We start from the raw sequence: 17441 nt of genomic DNA, 5'->3' as shown, positions 1-17441 counted from the left end.
GTTAGTCAAATGTGATTCACTGTGTTTTATATGGTAAACAGAAGAATTCAAATTTTATGCTTTATCAAAAAAGTAAAAAAAAAATTATTTTAGTGTAATCCGAAAGAAGTAGAAAGAATCGGCCAAATATAGCCGATGCCGATACCGATGGCGATGATAAATTTTGTGGCCGATGCCGATACCAAGGCCGATTAATCGGTCGGTCTCTAGTTATATATACCAAAGTGTTCAGGGTGACGAGTAAAGTTCAATCCGAATGTCTGTCTGTCCGTCCGTGCAAGCTGTAACTTGAGTAAAAATTGAGATATCTTAATGAAACTTGGAACACTTATTCCTTGGCACCATAAGAAGGTTAAGTTCGAAATGGGCGGAATCGGACCGCTGCCACGCCCACAAAATGGTGATAACCGAAAACACATAAAGAGCTTTAACTAAACCATAAATTAAGCTATGAACTTAAAATTTGGTACAAACGATTGTTCTAGGAAGGGGCATATTTGGATGTAATTTTTTTGGGAAAGTGGGCGTGGCCCCGCCCCATACTAAGTTTTTTGTTCGTATCTCGTAAACTACTAAAGCTATATCAACAAAACTTTCAGGAGTCGTTTTTCTCAGGTATTTCCTTATATAGTCCAAAAATGGAGAAAATCGGATTATCGCCCACCTCCAGTACAAAGGTTATGTTGAAAACTACTAAAAATAATTAAATTTCATTATAAAGAAGGCACAGAAGAGCTGCATCCAAAATTGTAAACAAAATTTTAAATGGGCGTGGTTCCGACCTCTTATGGGTCAAAAACCATATCTCCGAAACTACTCGACCAATTTCAATGAAATACGGTTTGTAATATTTCCCTTGCATCCCAATTATATGTTGTGAAAATAGGCCAAATCGGTTCACAACCACGCCTACTTACGATATACCTGAAATTTGAAGCCAATCTGAATCGTTTACTTTACAATATATAAAGGAAGCACCATTGCTGATATCGGAATATTTTGAATAAATTCAGAGGGAATATTTTTCTTCTAATATAATGTCTCCGTGCCTAAAATACGTGAATACTATACTACGTGAATACTATACTATCATATACTTAGTAATAGGATTTTCAAACTTTCAATAGACTTATACCATATATATGCCGAATATGTGGGTCAAACTGTTTGTTATCTTAATAAAATTAAATAAATAAATTGCGAGAGTATAAAATGTCCGGTTGCACCCGAACTTAGCCCTTCCTTACTTGTTTATATTATTGTAATTTAATTTTAGCACCAGCTTTAAGTGAAAGCTTTAAAGCATTAAAGCCATATTTTTTATATTTTTATAATGAGAAAAATTGCAGAATTCTATTGCATTCCTGTGAGCTTTGCAGCTTTAAAGAGCTTTCATTTCAAAATTCACAGTCGACAGTGAAGCTAATAGAGACGACCGCTGTTACAATACCTATATTTTTATAAATACAAAAGATGTCTAAAATGAAAAACACAATGATCTATTTTTTTGCGCTTTATTTCTGTAACTTTCTTTTAGTTTATTTGATTCTTTTATTTAATGTAAATTATGGATAAAATGTAATTTGGAAATATTTTGAAACTTTTTTGTAATGATTATTAAATTTTTTCTTTACCTTTTTTCTCTCCAGTTTCTGTTTTTCACTTTTCTTTCTTTCTTACGCATCTTTGTTTGTTGCTTCTTTAGTTTTTTCGGCTTTTTTCTATTCAGCATTAAGTAACACTTTCAATATACTTGCATTTTTGTATCAATTTAATTTCAATTAACAGACGAGCTTAAGTTTTAAAGTTGAGACGAGTCGAATTTCATAAAAACGAAAGGAAGTTGTGTGGAGGGGGGTAAAGTGTGTGGGTTGGTAATGGTGGGGAAGGAAGAGTAGTGGTTTGGATTGAAATAAAGTGGTGTGTTTGAAGTTGTATTGTGGATAAAGAAATTTGTTTTTTAAGAAACATATTGTTTTCGTTTTTGTTTTTCTTCGAAAAGTGTAGTAAGAAAAAGATTTCTTTTAGCAATATTTTCTAGTTGTTGTAGTCTAGTATATAGTTTGTATATGGCGTAAATACGACTGTATGTATGTATGTAAACATAAAACCGTAGTTAGTCAAGTTGTGTTGTGTGGTCAGGTCAGCAGCATATGCGGTCGAGATATAAGTGTAGTAAAAGCCTAACATAAAAAATTCAGTTGTTTTTGTTGTTGTCAAACGTTGCAACACAGCGCTTGCATCACTCTTTCGCTAAATCGCTGCAAAAAAAGAGTTAAATAACAATTATTTGCGAATTGTTATCCATAGAGTTAGGTAGAGTTGCTTAAGAGTAGAAGTTGAAGACGGTTCTAGTATGTAGAGGAGAAGGATTAAAATGTTGCTTAAATTATTTTGATTGGCCAATATAGACATATTTGTATGTATATGGGTGAAGAGAATTCCTGGCAATCAAAGCAGCAACAGGCCCGTTGTATGGTATGTATGTTATGATATAACGTTATGTGCCGTGTAGCGCTCGTGTACTGCCGTATGCTTCAAAAATGTCCCCAAATCTTGTTTGTAAAAACTTCTCCACGAAATAAATCACCCTATTTATATATGGGTATATGTAATTCCAATACAATACACTTGCACTCTGTACGCCAATATTTGTAATTAAATGTGACTGTGAATAGAAAAATATAACAATATATTAAAAATTTTCAAGCATTTCAATATTTAATCACACATTATACTTACAAATGAGTTGTGGAGTTAAGCCATAGGCCGTATATATGTATGTATACACGCAAATGATTGTGGTTGTATGTAACCACATCGACTCGCTGCTTTAAGTATCCTTACAAGCTAGGCTATATATTTATTTATATATATATATATATATATGTTTATATATATGTGAATCCTTATAATTAAAAGATTTTTTGTTTATGCTGTGAAAGAGTCAAAAAGGGGAGAGAAGAAAAAAAATTAAATATTTTAGTATTTTATTGTATAAAAATTATTGTGGTACAAAAACAACATTATTCAATTTTTAATAAAATGTAAAATAAAGAAATAATAACTGCTATTAACAACAGCTCAATTTTTTTACTTACTACTTTTACAACCTTATTTGCTTACATAGTACTTAGCTTACCCCAAATAGTTGATCACGTAATTTTTCAGTGATTCAGTTATTTTCTCTAATAGAATTATAGAAGTAAATTTATAGGGATAGACGAAAATTCCAACATGCGACCACCATAATAAGAGAAGTAGCTTAGAGCGACCTGCCTGTGACGTGAATTGGAAAACCATGCTTAGAACTGCAAAACCGAAGCTTACCTGTGACGATGACAAGTAAAATGTGGTAATAACGACGCCTACCACCCGTATAAGAGCTTTATACATCTACACTGTTCTAATGATACTCTAATATAACGGTTAAGGTCATTTTTAACCACAAAATTTGTCAATGTATGAAAGCAATGACTAGTTCTTTGTAAAAGGTATGCCTTTCGGTTCGTCGAGTCTTCGGTCAATAGGAAACATCGTTGAAATATCTGCAATCCACTCAACACCCCTTATGACGATACGAGTACTGTGGTGAAGACCCGAACCCGACTTGATTTTGATAATTCGAAAATATTGTAAACTGTTACAACAACAACAATATATTAAGTATAATCGATCAGATGACGGTTAATTTAATTAAATTTTCGATTTCAAAAGAATCATTTGGAATTAATAGTCCTAACTATTCTAAAAACAATTCAAATAACAACAGGATCCATGAAAGTTTACATAAAACTTTAAATTACTAAAACAAAAGCCTTGACTTTTGGAAAAACTCAAACGAATCATGAAAACTTAATTAAAAAGGGATAATTTTATAAACTCAGAACTTAAAATGTATGAAAGCTTTCGTATGCATTATAGGGAATAAACACCGTAGATAAAACAAAGTGAATTGTATATAAAAAACTTAAGAGCTTTCGCTGAAAAATATGTTTAAATTTGTGAAAGCTTTAGCTTTCGAAATAGTTTTTAGTGTACAAAATATATGAAAGCTTTCACTTTTAGCAAAAGCTCAAGCACTAAAATGTAAACTTCCACCCAAAAAAGAGTCTAATTAATGTTCTAACAACGAGACGAGACTCCTAAAAAATTGCATATAGCTATCAATAAGAAACAGCCTAACTGAACCCTTACGAACTACGAAAATTTACAGAAAATACCCTCAAACGATCCCAGTATTTTATATCTTTACAACATATTAAAAGTTATTGAGAATTATTGATTATATTGAACAACTTAGAAGCTTGGAGAACCTCATATATAATATTAAATATTGTATTTGCGAGAACGTTTCACTTCCCCTTAAATTTACGGTACAATTCCTGACCAAACACAACATTTTTTACTAAAATGCTTATATTATGTATGTATCTTTGATGGCAAGCAATATTTAGTAATGAAAAAATAATGGCAATTGATTTTTATTTTAAAGAGTATAAAAAATATTTAAAAATTTATTTTGACATATATATTTTATTAATTTTAAATATTTTTAAATAGCATTAAAAATACTATTTTTTTATTTTTTATTTTACATTAAAAATATTATTTGAATTTTTGGGAAAATGTAATTTTTTGTAAAAGTAAAAAAAAGTTCTTTGCAATAATAAATAACATATTTTTTATACCTTTTGGTTTAAAAATATATTATTTTTATTTTTAAATATTTAGTTAATTTTTTTTTTAAAGAAAATGTTTTAATAGAAGTTTAAAAACAATTCCTTGCTATAATAAATAATATATTTCTGATACTTTTTGCTTTAAAATATATTGCTTTTATTTTTTAATATTTATTTTTCTATTTCTGCTTTTTCACTAAATTTTTATTTGTAAACAAGTCTTTGCTATTTAATTTTTTTAGTTTGACTGTGCAATTATAAATTATTTCGAAATAACTAGGGCCTTACTCTCCAATAGGAGTTAAAATAATTTATATATCCTAGAGCTATCTTTAAGTGCACATTATTTAACTTAAATTTTTCATATTAATAATTTTAATATTTGCCTTGCCATCAAAGAAGTCAACAGTAAAAATAAATCAATGAAAATTAATAATAAAAATAAGATTTTGGTTTGCTTTTTCACTTTTCTTTTTTTTTTTGTTTTTCTGTTATTTTTCTTTTTATTTTTATTATTTTGTAAAAAATGTCATTGTATAATTTTTTGTTAAAAAAATATCCGTTTTTTCCTTTGTATTTTTTTTTCTTTATTTTTTTTGTTTTTATTTTTATTTTTCTATTCTTCACTGAGAAATATTTTTTTCTGTAAAAATTGTATGTGTAAAATCGCAATAAAAGTAATATGTAAATAAAAGTCAATCGATAAAAATACATCTATGTAGGTATATATAAATAGGTACAGTTAGAGAAGAAATAAGAGTATAAGAGGTATAAAAATCGGTATCCAGTCATAATACTTGCTCAGTGCTTGACGCTAAAAGTCAATAATAAATAGTATTGCTGTGTTAAAAACTTACAATTAATAGTTGTTGTTGTGTTATCGCACATCATAAACAGATCGTCGCTGTCATCGGCGTCCGCTGTTGTTGTTGTTGCTGTTGCAGTTGTTGTATTGCATGAATTATTATTGTAAGTATAATTGTTGTTGTCGTTGCTATTGGGAATGGTGGCTGTGACTGTCGTGGTATTGCTGGCAACAGCGTTGGAAGCTGCGGCGCCGGCGGCATTATTATAACTACTATTTCTATTGTTGTTGTCGCAATTCATATAATTTGTATATTGATGCTGATTGTTGGCATTCGCATTTGCTGTTGTCGATTTTGAGGTGGAAAATGTTAGCGGCTTCTCACCACCACCCATCATACCAATACCAACACCAACGCTACTACTACCACCACTGCCACCCAAAACACCCGGCATACCAGCAGACATATGATGTTGTTGCAAACGTCGACTATTGTTGTTCCTTTGGTAAATAGATGAGGCCGTTGGCAAACCTTGCTTAAATGCCATGGCCGCGATGTTGGCGGTGTGTCCCGGAATTGAGGTGGCACGTTGACTAAATATACTATTTGAATTGGCAACTGCTGCGGCATTGTTGTTTTTGCGAAATTTCTGTGAATGTGAAACGATGGATGAGTGTGTGTGATGGAGTGTAGCGTGTGGACTGTGTGAGATGTGTGTTGTTGTATTATGAAGTGAATGTGATGTGTAATGAGTTTGTTGTGGTTGTTGTTGTTGCAATTGTGGTTGTGGTGGCGGCGGCGACGGTTGCGGCAGCGACGGCGGTGTTGAATTCGTTGCTGTGGTGAGCAGCGGTCACGAGCAGGCCACTTCCGCGGTAGCAGCGGCAGTTGCACCAGCTGATGTTGTTGTTGTTGTGCTGTTGCTATTACTATTTGTATTTTGATTGTTTACACTGTTGCTGTTGTTACTGTTACCGCCATTACTGTTGCGTGGCGAATTCGAACCGGAACCAGTGCCTGAACCCCCATTATTGGTACTCTTGCCATCAGGCGTGAAATTGGGTGCACTAGTCGGCTGTGAGGTCGGTGTTATGCCACCGGCATCACTTGAAGCATTCGAGTTCTCCTCCGTTTGCTGCAAATGAAAAGAAAATGGATGGTCTTAAATGAGGTTGCAAAAGTGAGGTTAGCAAATTGGGGAAATGCAAAGATTTAAAGTTTTTCGTTATAACGATGCACTTTGCGTTTTATAATTATGTATGATATTTGTAATATTATAGGTTATTATTTTTTTTTGGACATTTGGTTGCATTGCATAATTTTTAAAATTATCATTTTTTATTTTATTTTTCTAATTATTCTTTTTTATTTTATTTTGATTATTTAATTATATTATTATTATGTATTTAATTATTATAGCATTTTATATAATAAAAATATTATTATTTTTTTATTGTATATATATTTTAATTATAATTATTTTTTTGTTATTATTCTTATTTTTATTAAATTAGATTAAATTAAAATAAAAGTTAAACCGTATAAAGTATTTATGCACTCACCGATTCACTTAAGCGCGACTTTTTAGCGGTACCCCCCTCTTTCTGTGTGGACAATTCGGACGACAGACGTTTGCGATTCGCCAAAATGGCATTATTAAAATTGTTATGCTGTTCCATGGATTTACGTTCACGCTTCAAGAAATCCGTATCCAAATACTGTGAAAGCGATTTACGCTTCACATGGCGCGCTTCAATATGCATGCCGTCTTTTAGCATTTTTATGTTTACCTAAAATGGAAAAAAGTAGAAAAAATTAAATAGAAATAATGCTAAAGATAGTTACAACAACAACTATGATACGCACCCCATGTTGTATGACATGTTCGGTAAAGTTCTGTATACTCTCTGTAAGGTCTACATTCAAATTCTCAGTGCGTTCAAATTCCAAACCGATGAACCACATCGAACAGAATGGTGCCGGGCTAACTGTGGCATTGCCACCCGACTGTGTTTTCTCATCCTCATTGCCGCTGTTGGTTTGTATGTTGGCGGCAACGGCGGCGGCTTTCTTAAGGTCGAAACATGTTGGGTTAACATGTGCCAATGAAATGTGTTGATTACGCTCTAAATTACCAACTAATAGACGAATCTTTGATTCGACTAGGCCACACCACTCCAGCTGATCATCGCCTGTCTGTGATGTGACTAGAAGCACAATAAAGTGGCGGTATCTGTAAGCAAAAACAAAATATTAATATTTCGAAGCTTCTATATAAAATTTGCAAATACATACTTGTAAAAGAAACTTGGCGCTTCGAAGAGACGATCCCAGGTGGCGCGTCCAAGCATTATTTCATCTGTGGTGATCATGCCACGGTTAAATTCATTAAGTATAACTTTCTTTGTGGACTCCGACACATTGAATGTGGAATTCTGTTGTGGATATGCCGGCGTAATTATGGGCATTAGATGATAACGATCCGAAGCGTTCACACGAGGATCCCAAACCTATAACCCGAAAAAAATTAAAGAAAATACAAATAATTTAAAAAAAATAACACAAACTGAAGGCAGTGACTTACCGGAAACCGTAAATTAACATTATCAGGGTGCTTTAGCAGCACAGGATTTGGCCACTTCCAACGTGAGAAAACCAAAAAGAATTTATGCACCAGCGTTGATGCGGTAGCATTTGGATATAGTTGGCAAGTGCGTGCCACCAACATAGCCCACGTCACACCACCAAAATAACCCAGCGAATTTGAGTAAATGCCATGTTCTATAAATGAAAAATAAACAATAATTTTAGTATAAAAAATATTAAAATAAAAAAAAACTATGAAATCATACTCACTTTTCGCCCACAACTTGATGGAACGTAACGCTAAGCGGAAATTCTCTATATTCGGCACTAGCGCTAGTATTTCATCGGTCACACGACAGCCATTCAAACTGCGCACCGAACGTGGATCTAGATTTTTAAGTAAATTATCATCGCGCAAATCAAAATCATCCGGTATCTCCTTGAGTGAGAGACGCGCAAATAACAAATCAATTTCGATGCCATCGAAATTCATTTTTATAACCGGGACGAAGGCTTCCTCCACCGCACGACATTCCGTGACTTCGGCTTGTTTCTTTAACAATTCGAAGAATGAACTAAAATAATCGGTACGTTCAATATTACGTGGCGCCACACAGAGCGCATCAATATCGGCGCCCTTGTGATGTACGCCCAGCCGATATGAACCGAAAGTATAAATTTTGCCACCCAATTTCTCGGCAGCTGCCTCGGGCATATTCTTGGACATGGATACATCTTTCACCCATTGTTTGACCAATGTATTGAGTTTGGCTAAAATCTCCATACGATGATTAAGCTCATCTTGAGTTTCAAACACTTTAAAGGGTTCTAGCGCTTTTTGCAACTCCTCGGTCTTCTGCAAATCTTCCGTGCGTGGCTCAGCCAAGCTGATTGCAGATGTCATGCCTAACTGCTTGACTGGCTGTTGCTGTTGTTGTTGATGGTGTGGTGAACCATTTCGGCCATTGCCATTGCTGGAATTGAAACTACCATAATTGGGTGAACCCGACGATGAGGTGCTCACTCCATTCTGTGAACGCGAATCAATGTTCCACATCTTGGAATAATATAATCTGTAAAAAAAATAAAAATAAATTTAATAAAAATAAATAATTTAATTAATGTATTAATAAAAATCATACATTGTTGCATGATCACGTTTTTGATAAAAAGTCATATTTTACTTGTATAAAATAAAGTTGAAATTTTTGGAATAACTTTTGAATTTTTTGAAGCTGTTCCTTCGAGTGCTTGCTAAACTTTAACTGTTGCAACTTTGCTGTAACAACAGTATTTATACAATTTTTTGTAAAAATTTATGTCCGAAAGGTTTAGATAAATCTTTAATACATAATATTTCTAGGAAAAGGGATTTCCCCACTTACCTGTTATTACTTAAAACGAATTATTGAAGTTTCTACTTTCTAATGACCGGCTTTTCTTAAGGTCGTAGCTTATTAATTGTTTTTGTATTGTTGTATTTTTTTTATAAATGGCAGTTAACTTGTTCTTTGTTAAGTTCTTATTTTAGCCGATTTTTTATTATACAATACAAGCTGTCGTTAGATTATGAGCGTTTGAATTACTTTGGCTAAATAATAGAGTATTAATCATAGGCCTTGAGAGTGCTGTAAGAAGAGAAAGTACGCAGGTATTAAAATAAAAATAATTTATATATTTAAAATGAAATTATTTGTAAAATGTTGGTAAAAACATAATTTGTGTGCTAGAACATTTTGTGTGGCAACTGAGTAAATGAAGGATGTTTATATTTTAATTTATTTATTATAACTAAAAATTTACAAATTAAATTTTAACTAATAAAAATAGAAAAGTAGTTTTCATAACAATAATTAGAACTTACATATAAGTAAATATTAATTAAATAAAAAAAACCAAAATATTATGCCGAATATAATCAATAAACAATTTATTATTAAATGTTTATTATCAGCTGCCTATATGTGAAAAACATACGACATTATGGCCAGGATACCTAACGCATACATAACTAACACATAATTCTCAGAATCAGTTGACAGTCGTTGTGACGCAGCCCACAACCGGAAAAGCGTCGCGCAATTGAAAACAAAGCATTGAAAACATTTTGCTAACATAAAAACAAATAAACGAAAGGTTTCGAGATAATTGCCACGAGCCCAAATAAACTACAAACTACTATAATGTATATAAAAAACAAGCACACATATTAACCAACGCAAAAAAGCGCTTATTCATTTGTGTTGGGAAGAAGTGTAGAGCAGAGAAAAAAGGTGTTTCGGTCAAGTTTTGCGTCGACTCACATTTCTTGTGTATGCTTAAAGCATAGCACAAATATTACCTGCTTACTTACCGCATGTGCGAACATATGTACGCATGAATACCTATGTATCCCTTATTCGTGCTTAGCAAGTTTTTTGTTAATTTTCACTGCTGCCGCGTCCTAACCGTGCATAATTCTTTGCAAGTACATATCGTTCAGTGTGTGCCAATGTTAACAACTCTTTTTATGTACATATATACATACATATGAGTGCTCGAAAGTTATGCGTAGTATTTATTTATTTCAAATTTTTATTTACATGTTCATTTGCAAAATTCCATTATAACATTTGCTCCAATTTTATTTATTCTGCTTTTTCTAGTATGCCGTTGTCGACGGTGATGGCGATGGCGATGGCGATTCTTCCCTTTGTCGCCTACTACTCTTTCCACTAATGTTTATACGTTCTTATTTCTCTTTCTTGCTTATTTTTCCATTCATTGCACGCACACACATGTAACATTTGGCTTTGCACGCAAAACTTTCTGTGTGCTATTAATTACTTTGCAACAATCCTTAATCACACACAATCACTTTAATAAGACACTTTATCTTTAAATTATGTGATTTCTAATATTAATAATTATAAATATCATCGATTTTCCAGCAATATTTCGCACACAAATTTTCAGTCACCGTAGCACAAACAACGCTCACTCGCGCAGAAAAGTCGAAAAACTAATCGGATTTCTCATCGACGAAAATGTCGTAGCGGCAATGAAGAGTTGCATTTACAATTTGAGAAAGTTCTATGAAGAATTTATCGGTAAATATGTCAAGACATAATAAAATTTCAAATATTAATAAATATGTATAATTTAAAGTTAATTTTTAAGAAAAAATAAAACACTGCTAGAACTCAAATGAAGGCAATTTACGGTTAAACTTTAGTATACTATCCAAGGCTTTGGGGGATAAAATTGATATGGTCATTTTCATATCTTTGATAATCCTCGAACTTAGGACATCACGAGATAATATTTGGGGTCTAATCCCTCCTTTTTATTTATTTTGATTCGATTTGCAAAATACGTATATATGTCGACACTTATTTCTTTTCAACTAGACCCCTTTTGTTATTGTGGATATTAAGACAATTGTGGAAAAACTAAAATGTTTATTTAAAGCATTAAATAAATATGTGGAAACAAATTAGTGAAGTGTAAATATATGTAAAGTGCAAAGGACATGTGAAAAATTCAATATACAGTGAGAAATAACGTGTTAAAAGTTGTAAATTTTTGACCTGTAATTGCGAATATCTCGAAAACTATCTGTATATTCAGCTGGAGCTATATGTATATATAATCTTAATCTTGAACCTCCTCTTTCCAACCATACTCATTTTATCCCCCAAAGCCTGGGATAGTATACTAAAGCCGACCCGAATCATTAAAGTTTTATTTCTTATTTCAAATTATCATTAAATTTTTTTAATTCGTTTCGTTGTTTGCAATAATTGACAATCAGCTGTTAAGTTTTTGTTGTCAATTATTTATCTATTTGGTATATTTTTGTTGATAGAGCTCTCCAGATATACTAACGAAAGTATTAAAAATTGCTCATCAGTCTGACAAATTCAATACTTTCACTGTTATATCTCAGTGCCTGTTATGTGAAAAAATCGTTAAATTTTAATTGAACGCCGTTGAAATTAATATTTTTCACAGCGTCGCTATCTTGCATGATAAGAGAAAAACTGACGATAACAAAACAAAAGTGAAAAAGTTTAATATTTAGGAGGAAAACTAAACATTTTTGTAATTATAAAATATAATGCCAAAAACATATACAAAAGTTTATAATTTTAATTTAAAAAATCGTTAATTTGGTAAGTGTGCTTAAAATAGTGAAATTCTTGTTTATATCGCGTTTGGAGCGTTGTATACTTTAGTACTGTTTCTTATTTATTAATAATTCATGTTTTCTCCTGTATAGCTATGCAACTTGGTAAACGAAAAATGTACGGCTATAAAGTCGAAAAAAGTGGAGTTCTCCTGCAATGCCTCTACATCAGACTCCACTATGTTCTTGATAGCCGTTCCAACTAAAATACCGTTAACTGAACTATAGACTCAAATTGTACACATCTTGACATTTTAACATAACAACGTTGACTAAAAATTATTATTTATACATGATCCCTTGGATGCGTGCCAGGTGGGCGGCACGCAATAAACGAACCGCCGGTGAGGAGAAAACAAATGCTGCACAAGCGACTTGCAGTCGAACAACTGATGGTTTACGAACCACAAGTGTCAATTCGAATACAACTGCAGCCGCTACAACAACTGTAGCATGCGAACAGCAAAACATAAAACACAGCGTCTCACCAGCGCGTCACACGGCGCCACCACAACGACGTAACCGTGCAATGGTTCAGACATCACCAGCAAGCAGCATAAACCACCAGCAAAGCATGCGAGCGGGACAATCGTCGCTGCAAACGCTGCCACCGGCACAACAACTGCAGCGGCAGCATGGAAGTCCTACGCTTACGCCGCAGCCACGTCGAGTGTCAAAAATGTGAGTAAGCTTAGCAAAATAAAAAAAGAAAATTAAATATTCTTAGTTTCTAAATTCGCTGTCAAAATTTTGTATAAAAGAGAGCAATTACACCGCTAAGAAAAAGCAACGGCTAAAATGCAGAAACTGCGAAATTTATTCTCTAAGTACGGCTAACGGTTGTAATATAACTGACGGGTGACAATAGAAGGCCGAATTTTATATAAAAAATAAATTCATTTTATTTAGCTAGAATTTAATTTAATAATTAAATTAATTTGTATTTCACCACATTTACAGAAGAGGCTCACGTCGTTCATCGGGTATTTCAAGCTCCGACTCTGCTACGCCCGGCTCTAGCGAAAATATCGAACGTGGTGAGACTAAACAAAATATCAGGGTGCGTGTCATTTGCCCCAGCGCACGTGTGCTCATATTCCAAACAGACGTGAACAAACGCATCGCGGAGCTAAAAAACGAAGTAATGCTCGAATTGTCCGATGATGCAAGCGCCATACCACTATTCGCCACAGACGTGCGACAGCTAGGACCACGTTATCGCATAATGCGCGCTGAATATCAAGGCGCGGAATTGAATGAAACGATGACGCTGGCGCAATTGAAAATCGAAGACAACTCCATGTTATTACTGGTGCCGAGGCGACAGCATCTACAACAAATGACTGTGGTGACGCGCGATGTGCAAGCGCCGCGTGAATTGGAAATCAATGCGGCCACACGTAATGTGCTGCCGCATACGGTGGACATGCCCATGGTGGACATCAATGAGATATTTCAGCAATCGAATGTGAGTGTAACTACCATCGCTTAAGTGTTTTATTTAATTTGTGTTTCGTATTATCATCTTTCAGCTGCAATTCGATGTGCGCAAAGTGCTCATCTCATTGGCGCAAGCTTCTGCGGTCATTATAGGCGCAGGGCCATATGCAACACGTCTGATTGCGATGCTTAAACAAAAGCTAATCAACAAACGAAACTATCAGAATGATACACTGCAGTGCCTTGTCGATATGGGTTTTAAAAAGGAGAAGGCCGAGTATGCGCTTAAGGTTAATCAGTAAGTAACAAATGAAGATATAACAGTTATAAGCAATATTTGAAGTAAATGCCGCAAACTTTCTACAGAGGTGTCTACTCAACGGCACTGGAGTGGTTGATACAACATCAAAGTGAAGAGAGCTCGATAGAGGAGGCCGCAATGGGTTTGCAGAAAAGCCAATCGGTGCTATCACCTTCGGGAATACTCACAAATGATGTATGTTTCCATATATATTTTTTTAGATTTATTATTTTATTTAAACATTTTTGTGTAAAAAATAGACCATTGTTGAGAACACTGAAGCTTTGCTAGAAATAGTACGCATCTATAGTCATCGTGATATGCCGCCGTCGCCGGAAACTATTAACTCACTAGTCGAGATGGGTTTCGAAGAGACTGAAGTGCTGAAAGCTTTAAAGAAGACTTGCAATAATAAAGCCGCTGCATGTGAGTGGCTTTGTGGCAATCGTACGGGCAGTTTGATTGAGCTGCGGGAAGGCCTATCGCAAGATTCACCCATACTCAAAGCCATACTCGAAATGCCGCAAGTACAGATGAACTTGAGCAATCCCAAAATACTAATAGGTGCGTTTTTAATACCAAATACTTTATATATATATATATATCTTATAAAAAATAAAATTTTTCTCCGCAGCCTTTGTGTCCATACTCGAGAATGAGAATTCTATACGCGTTTGGGGTGGCGACAATGATACCACCTCCGTTATTACACATATCCTGCAGAAATATCATGAAGAGAAGCATGTATTGGGCATCAATCAGTTTTATAGTAATCGTCAGTAGCATTTAGAAAAAAAACAATAACAAGGCGCATGCGCACAACATAAGTCATATTTGTATGTATGCGTCATAAAAGCATTAACGCTTAGATTTTGCTTCAAACTGACAACTTGTGACATGAATTTGCGTTTAGCTTAGTGAAATAACGTATTTTATAACTAAATTACTTATAGTAAATGAATATCAAATACCAAAGAATAGCAAGCTGTTGTTGTAATAGACAAAATAGTTACCGCATATGACGATAATTTGTAATAGCTAACGGAAAATTAAAAAAAAATAATAATAATATATATGTATGTACGCAACGCACAGCACGCGCCAAAAAGCCTCTTTTTTACATATGCGTAAATATTTGGAGTATATAAAAAATTAAATACAAAGTTAAAACCAACAAAAAAGTGAAAGTGCAATTTTAGCGCTTATGAACTTCGTTAATAAACTTAAATAAGTTCGCATAATAAAAAAAAAACAAAGTGTAGCGTGAAATTAAACAATAGAGTTTAATAGTCCAGTCATTTTAACTTTTGCTAGCCGCCAAATTTTATTAGTACCTTAAGCGTAATTACATAACAACTAAATAGTGTAAATGTTGTGACATTCTAAGCGATCGCATAGTTGTAACGAAAATTATTTTTGGAATACGAAGCATATCTACACAACATATTAAAAAGAATAAAAATTAAAAAATAATTGAAATGCAAAAGAATAAAAAAAATAACAAAAACAACAGCCAGAGCTTAGCACCGTCGAATTCGTGAAGTATGCAGTACTTTTAGTTAGCTTACGATGTGAAGAATTTAATAAAAATAAAAAAAAACGAAAAAATGAACGAAGTAATTTTTAAGCACCGCGACTAATGCCAATTATTTTCAAAAAAAAAAAAAATGTTTGCATATCGCATTGGTACGTCCAATTTTAGTAAGCGTAAAAAACTAAACAAATGCAATTACATAATGCACCAATAACATTGTAAATTCACGTAAAAACCACAAAAAAAAATCAAAACTATTTTGAAAAAACTAAAAACAAAGTTGCTTTAGCACATTAGTCCACGCTTCATATTAACAATTTTAAATTGTTTTTTTTTTTCATGAAGCATACACCATATTGGCTCTGCGTCCTTTTAGAAATATCAATAAAAAAAAAAATTTATTTCAAATAAATATGAGTTTTTGTTTTATTTGAGCGCCTAAAAGTAGACTATTTTTTATATAAGGTGTTGTTCTGAGGACTTCTTTTATGAGAACCTGAACACTCATCTTCTATTAGCGCTTCTGTAGCCTCAAATGATGACTCAGCTGCAGTAAAATAAAGGTGATATAAGCATTCGCTCTCTTCTTCATACTTTTAAACAGCTTTCCGACAACCTATATTGTTTTCACAACAGTTGGGTTCAAAAAATAACCGGAATGGACCCGGTTTCCAATATTTTTGCGGAGATCTGTCTAAGGTAAGAAAAAGTTATCGCTATATCTCTCTTCATTAGACACTTAAATCCAAAGAGAGAGAGGAGAGTGAAGCAGCGCTATCGATCGTCAATTTTCTTGCTTTCACTATTTTCTACCTCCAACTTTATTGCTAATTAAAAAAGCCAATATTTATTTTTAAATTCGTTTTTTTATTTCTTGTTATATAATTACATTTTATGAATATAAAAACACGAGTTATTTACATACATACATTTTGTTACAAATTGTGTACACATTTTCATTAATAAATAAATATACAGCTGCTAAATCTATAAAAACGTTATATTTATAGTTGTATATGTTATATTTAAATTAATTAAATTTATATGCAACATTCGAAACCAAATCGTTTTTTATTATTCTTTATGAGTTATTAATTATTTCTGTTAACAATTGTTTATTAGTATCGTTAAAAATTTAATACTAAAAATATTTTTAATTGCCTCTAATAATAACAATTTACAGAATTTATTTACATTAATGTTTTTAGATATTTTTTATTATTCAACTTCTATTCAACTAAATAATTAATAATTCCTTAATTTATTATGATTTTTATTAAGTTGATTAATTTTTTGTTTTTAATTTAAATGAACATTAAATGTAATTTGTGTCGTTAGAGAGTTGTTTGCATATAAAGACTTTGGTAACAACTCTTTTGTGTCAGACTGTTAGGTTCAAAAAGCACTAACAATTAGAGAAAAAAGGAAATAAATAATAAAGTATTTCTTAACTTTTAAATAATTCACATTAATAATGAAATTAAAATAAAATACATAAAAAAAATATATAAAATTTATTTTTTTTAAATAAATAAAATATAAAAAAAATTAGTCAAAAAGAAAATTATATAAACTATAGAATAAAAATAAAAATATTTTAAAATTAAATAAATAAAATTGAAAATGATTAAAAAATATTAAAAATATAATAATAAAAAATAAGCATATACTTTTTAGTTGTTGTTGCGCTCTTCCATGCTCTTTATCGTTTCAAAGCCAGTCCGCTTAAATGAAGTCCTCAATATCCTCTGCGATAGCTAACTAAAATAAAATAATTAAAAATAATAAAATAAAACAAAGCTGCAAAAGCTTGTGAGAATACTGCATTATTACTTTATAATATTTTTTTTTGAATTTTTGAATTCGTATTTTTCTCAAATTATTTGCTAAATGTCGATTTTTTTGTATTTGTATTTTTGTTAAG

At 32.4% G+C, this 17441-nt stretch overlaps 4 protein-coding genes across 7 annotated transcripts in view; 1 reads left to right on the top strand and 3 right to left on the bottom strand.

Moving 5' to 3' along the window:
• Nucleotides 1–1500: 1500 nt before the first annotated feature.
• LOC105210698 (putative uncharacterized protein DDB_G0293878) lies at nucleotides 1501–6044 on the bottom strand. Its single transcript, XM_011181813.3, has 3 exons — nucleotides 5540–6044; nucleotides 2743–2936; nucleotides 1501–2668 (listed from the first exon to the last, which is right to left on the bottom strand). Exons 1-2 carry the CDS (start codon nucleotides 6033–6035, stop codon nucleotides 2932–2934), a joined length of 501 nt encoding a protein of 166 aa, XP_011180115.1. The 5' UTR covers nucleotides 6036–6044; the 3' UTR covers nucleotides 1501–2668; nucleotides 2743–2931.
• Nucleotides 6045–6322: 278 nt separating this feature from the next.
• Nucleotides 6323–11081, bottom strand: LOC105210696 (poly(A) polymerase type 3). Of its 3 annotated transcripts, none has more exons than XM_011181811.3 (8): nucleotides 10416–11081; nucleotides 9460–9702; nucleotides 8345–9147; nucleotides 8073–8269; nucleotides 7784–7998; nucleotides 7355–7721; nucleotides 7051–7278; nucleotides 6323–6623 (listed from the first exon to the last, which is right to left on the bottom strand). In XM_011181811.3, exons 3-8 carry the CDS (start codon nucleotides 9129–9131, stop codon nucleotides 6342–6344), a joined length of 2076 nt encoding a protein of 691 aa, XP_011180113.1. In that variant the 5' UTR covers nucleotides 9132–9147; nucleotides 9460–9702; nucleotides 10416–11081; the 3' UTR covers nucleotides 6323–6341. The 3 variants fall into 3 exon arrangements, with proteins under 3 accessions (XP_011180113.1, XP_011180112.1, XP_028895103.1); XM_011181810.3 differs by having other exon boundaries at nucleotides 10428–11081; XM_029039270.2 differs by having other exon boundaries at nucleotides 10657–11081.
• A 993-nt stretch (nucleotides 11082–12074) lies between these two features.
• On the top strand, nucleotides 12075–15657 carry LOC105210695 (ubiquitin-associated domain-containing protein 1). 2 transcript variants are annotated; one of them, XM_029039271.2, is made up of 7 exons: nucleotides 12075–12228; nucleotides 12336–12923; nucleotides 13203–13710; nucleotides 13775–13980; nucleotides 14049–14178; nucleotides 14244–14547; nucleotides 14618–15657. In XM_029039271.2, exons 2-7 carry the CDS (start codon nucleotides 12535–12537, stop codon nucleotides 14764–14766), a joined length of 1686 nt encoding a protein of 561 aa, XP_028895104.1. In that variant the 5' UTR covers nucleotides 12075–12228; nucleotides 12336–12534; the 3' UTR covers nucleotides 14767–15657. The 2 variants fall into 2 exon arrangements, with proteins under 2 accessions (XP_028895104.1, XP_011180111.1); XM_011181809.3 differs by lacking the exons at nucleotides 12075–12228; nucleotides 12336–12923 and adding an exon at nucleotides 12930–13069 and having other exon boundaries at nucleotides 14618–15591.
• Nucleotides 15658–17187: 1530 nt separating this feature from the next.
• The window catches only part of LOC105210694 (centrosomin), a 43485-nt gene continuing 43231 nt past the window's right edge, over nucleotides 17188–17441 (bottom strand). The window contains exon 11 of the mRNA XM_054235060.1: nucleotides 17188–17278. Coding sequence (XP_054091035.1) covers nucleotides 17256–17278 — 23 coding nt within the window. The 3' untranslated portion in view covers nucleotides 17188–17255. The remainder of the gene's footprint in view (nucleotides 17279–17441) is intronic.

The sequence above is a fragment of the Zeugodacus cucurbitae genome, chromosome 6 (assembly GCF_028554725.1).
Source record: "Zeugodacus cucurbitae isolate PBARC_wt_2022May chromosome 6, idZeuCucr1.2, whole genome shotgun sequence".
NCBI classification, from domain to species: domain Eukaryota; kingdom Metazoa; phylum Arthropoda; class Insecta; order Diptera; family Tephritidae; genus Zeugodacus; species Zeugodacus cucurbitae.
This window is presented reverse-complemented; position numbering and strand designations above follow the sequence as displayed.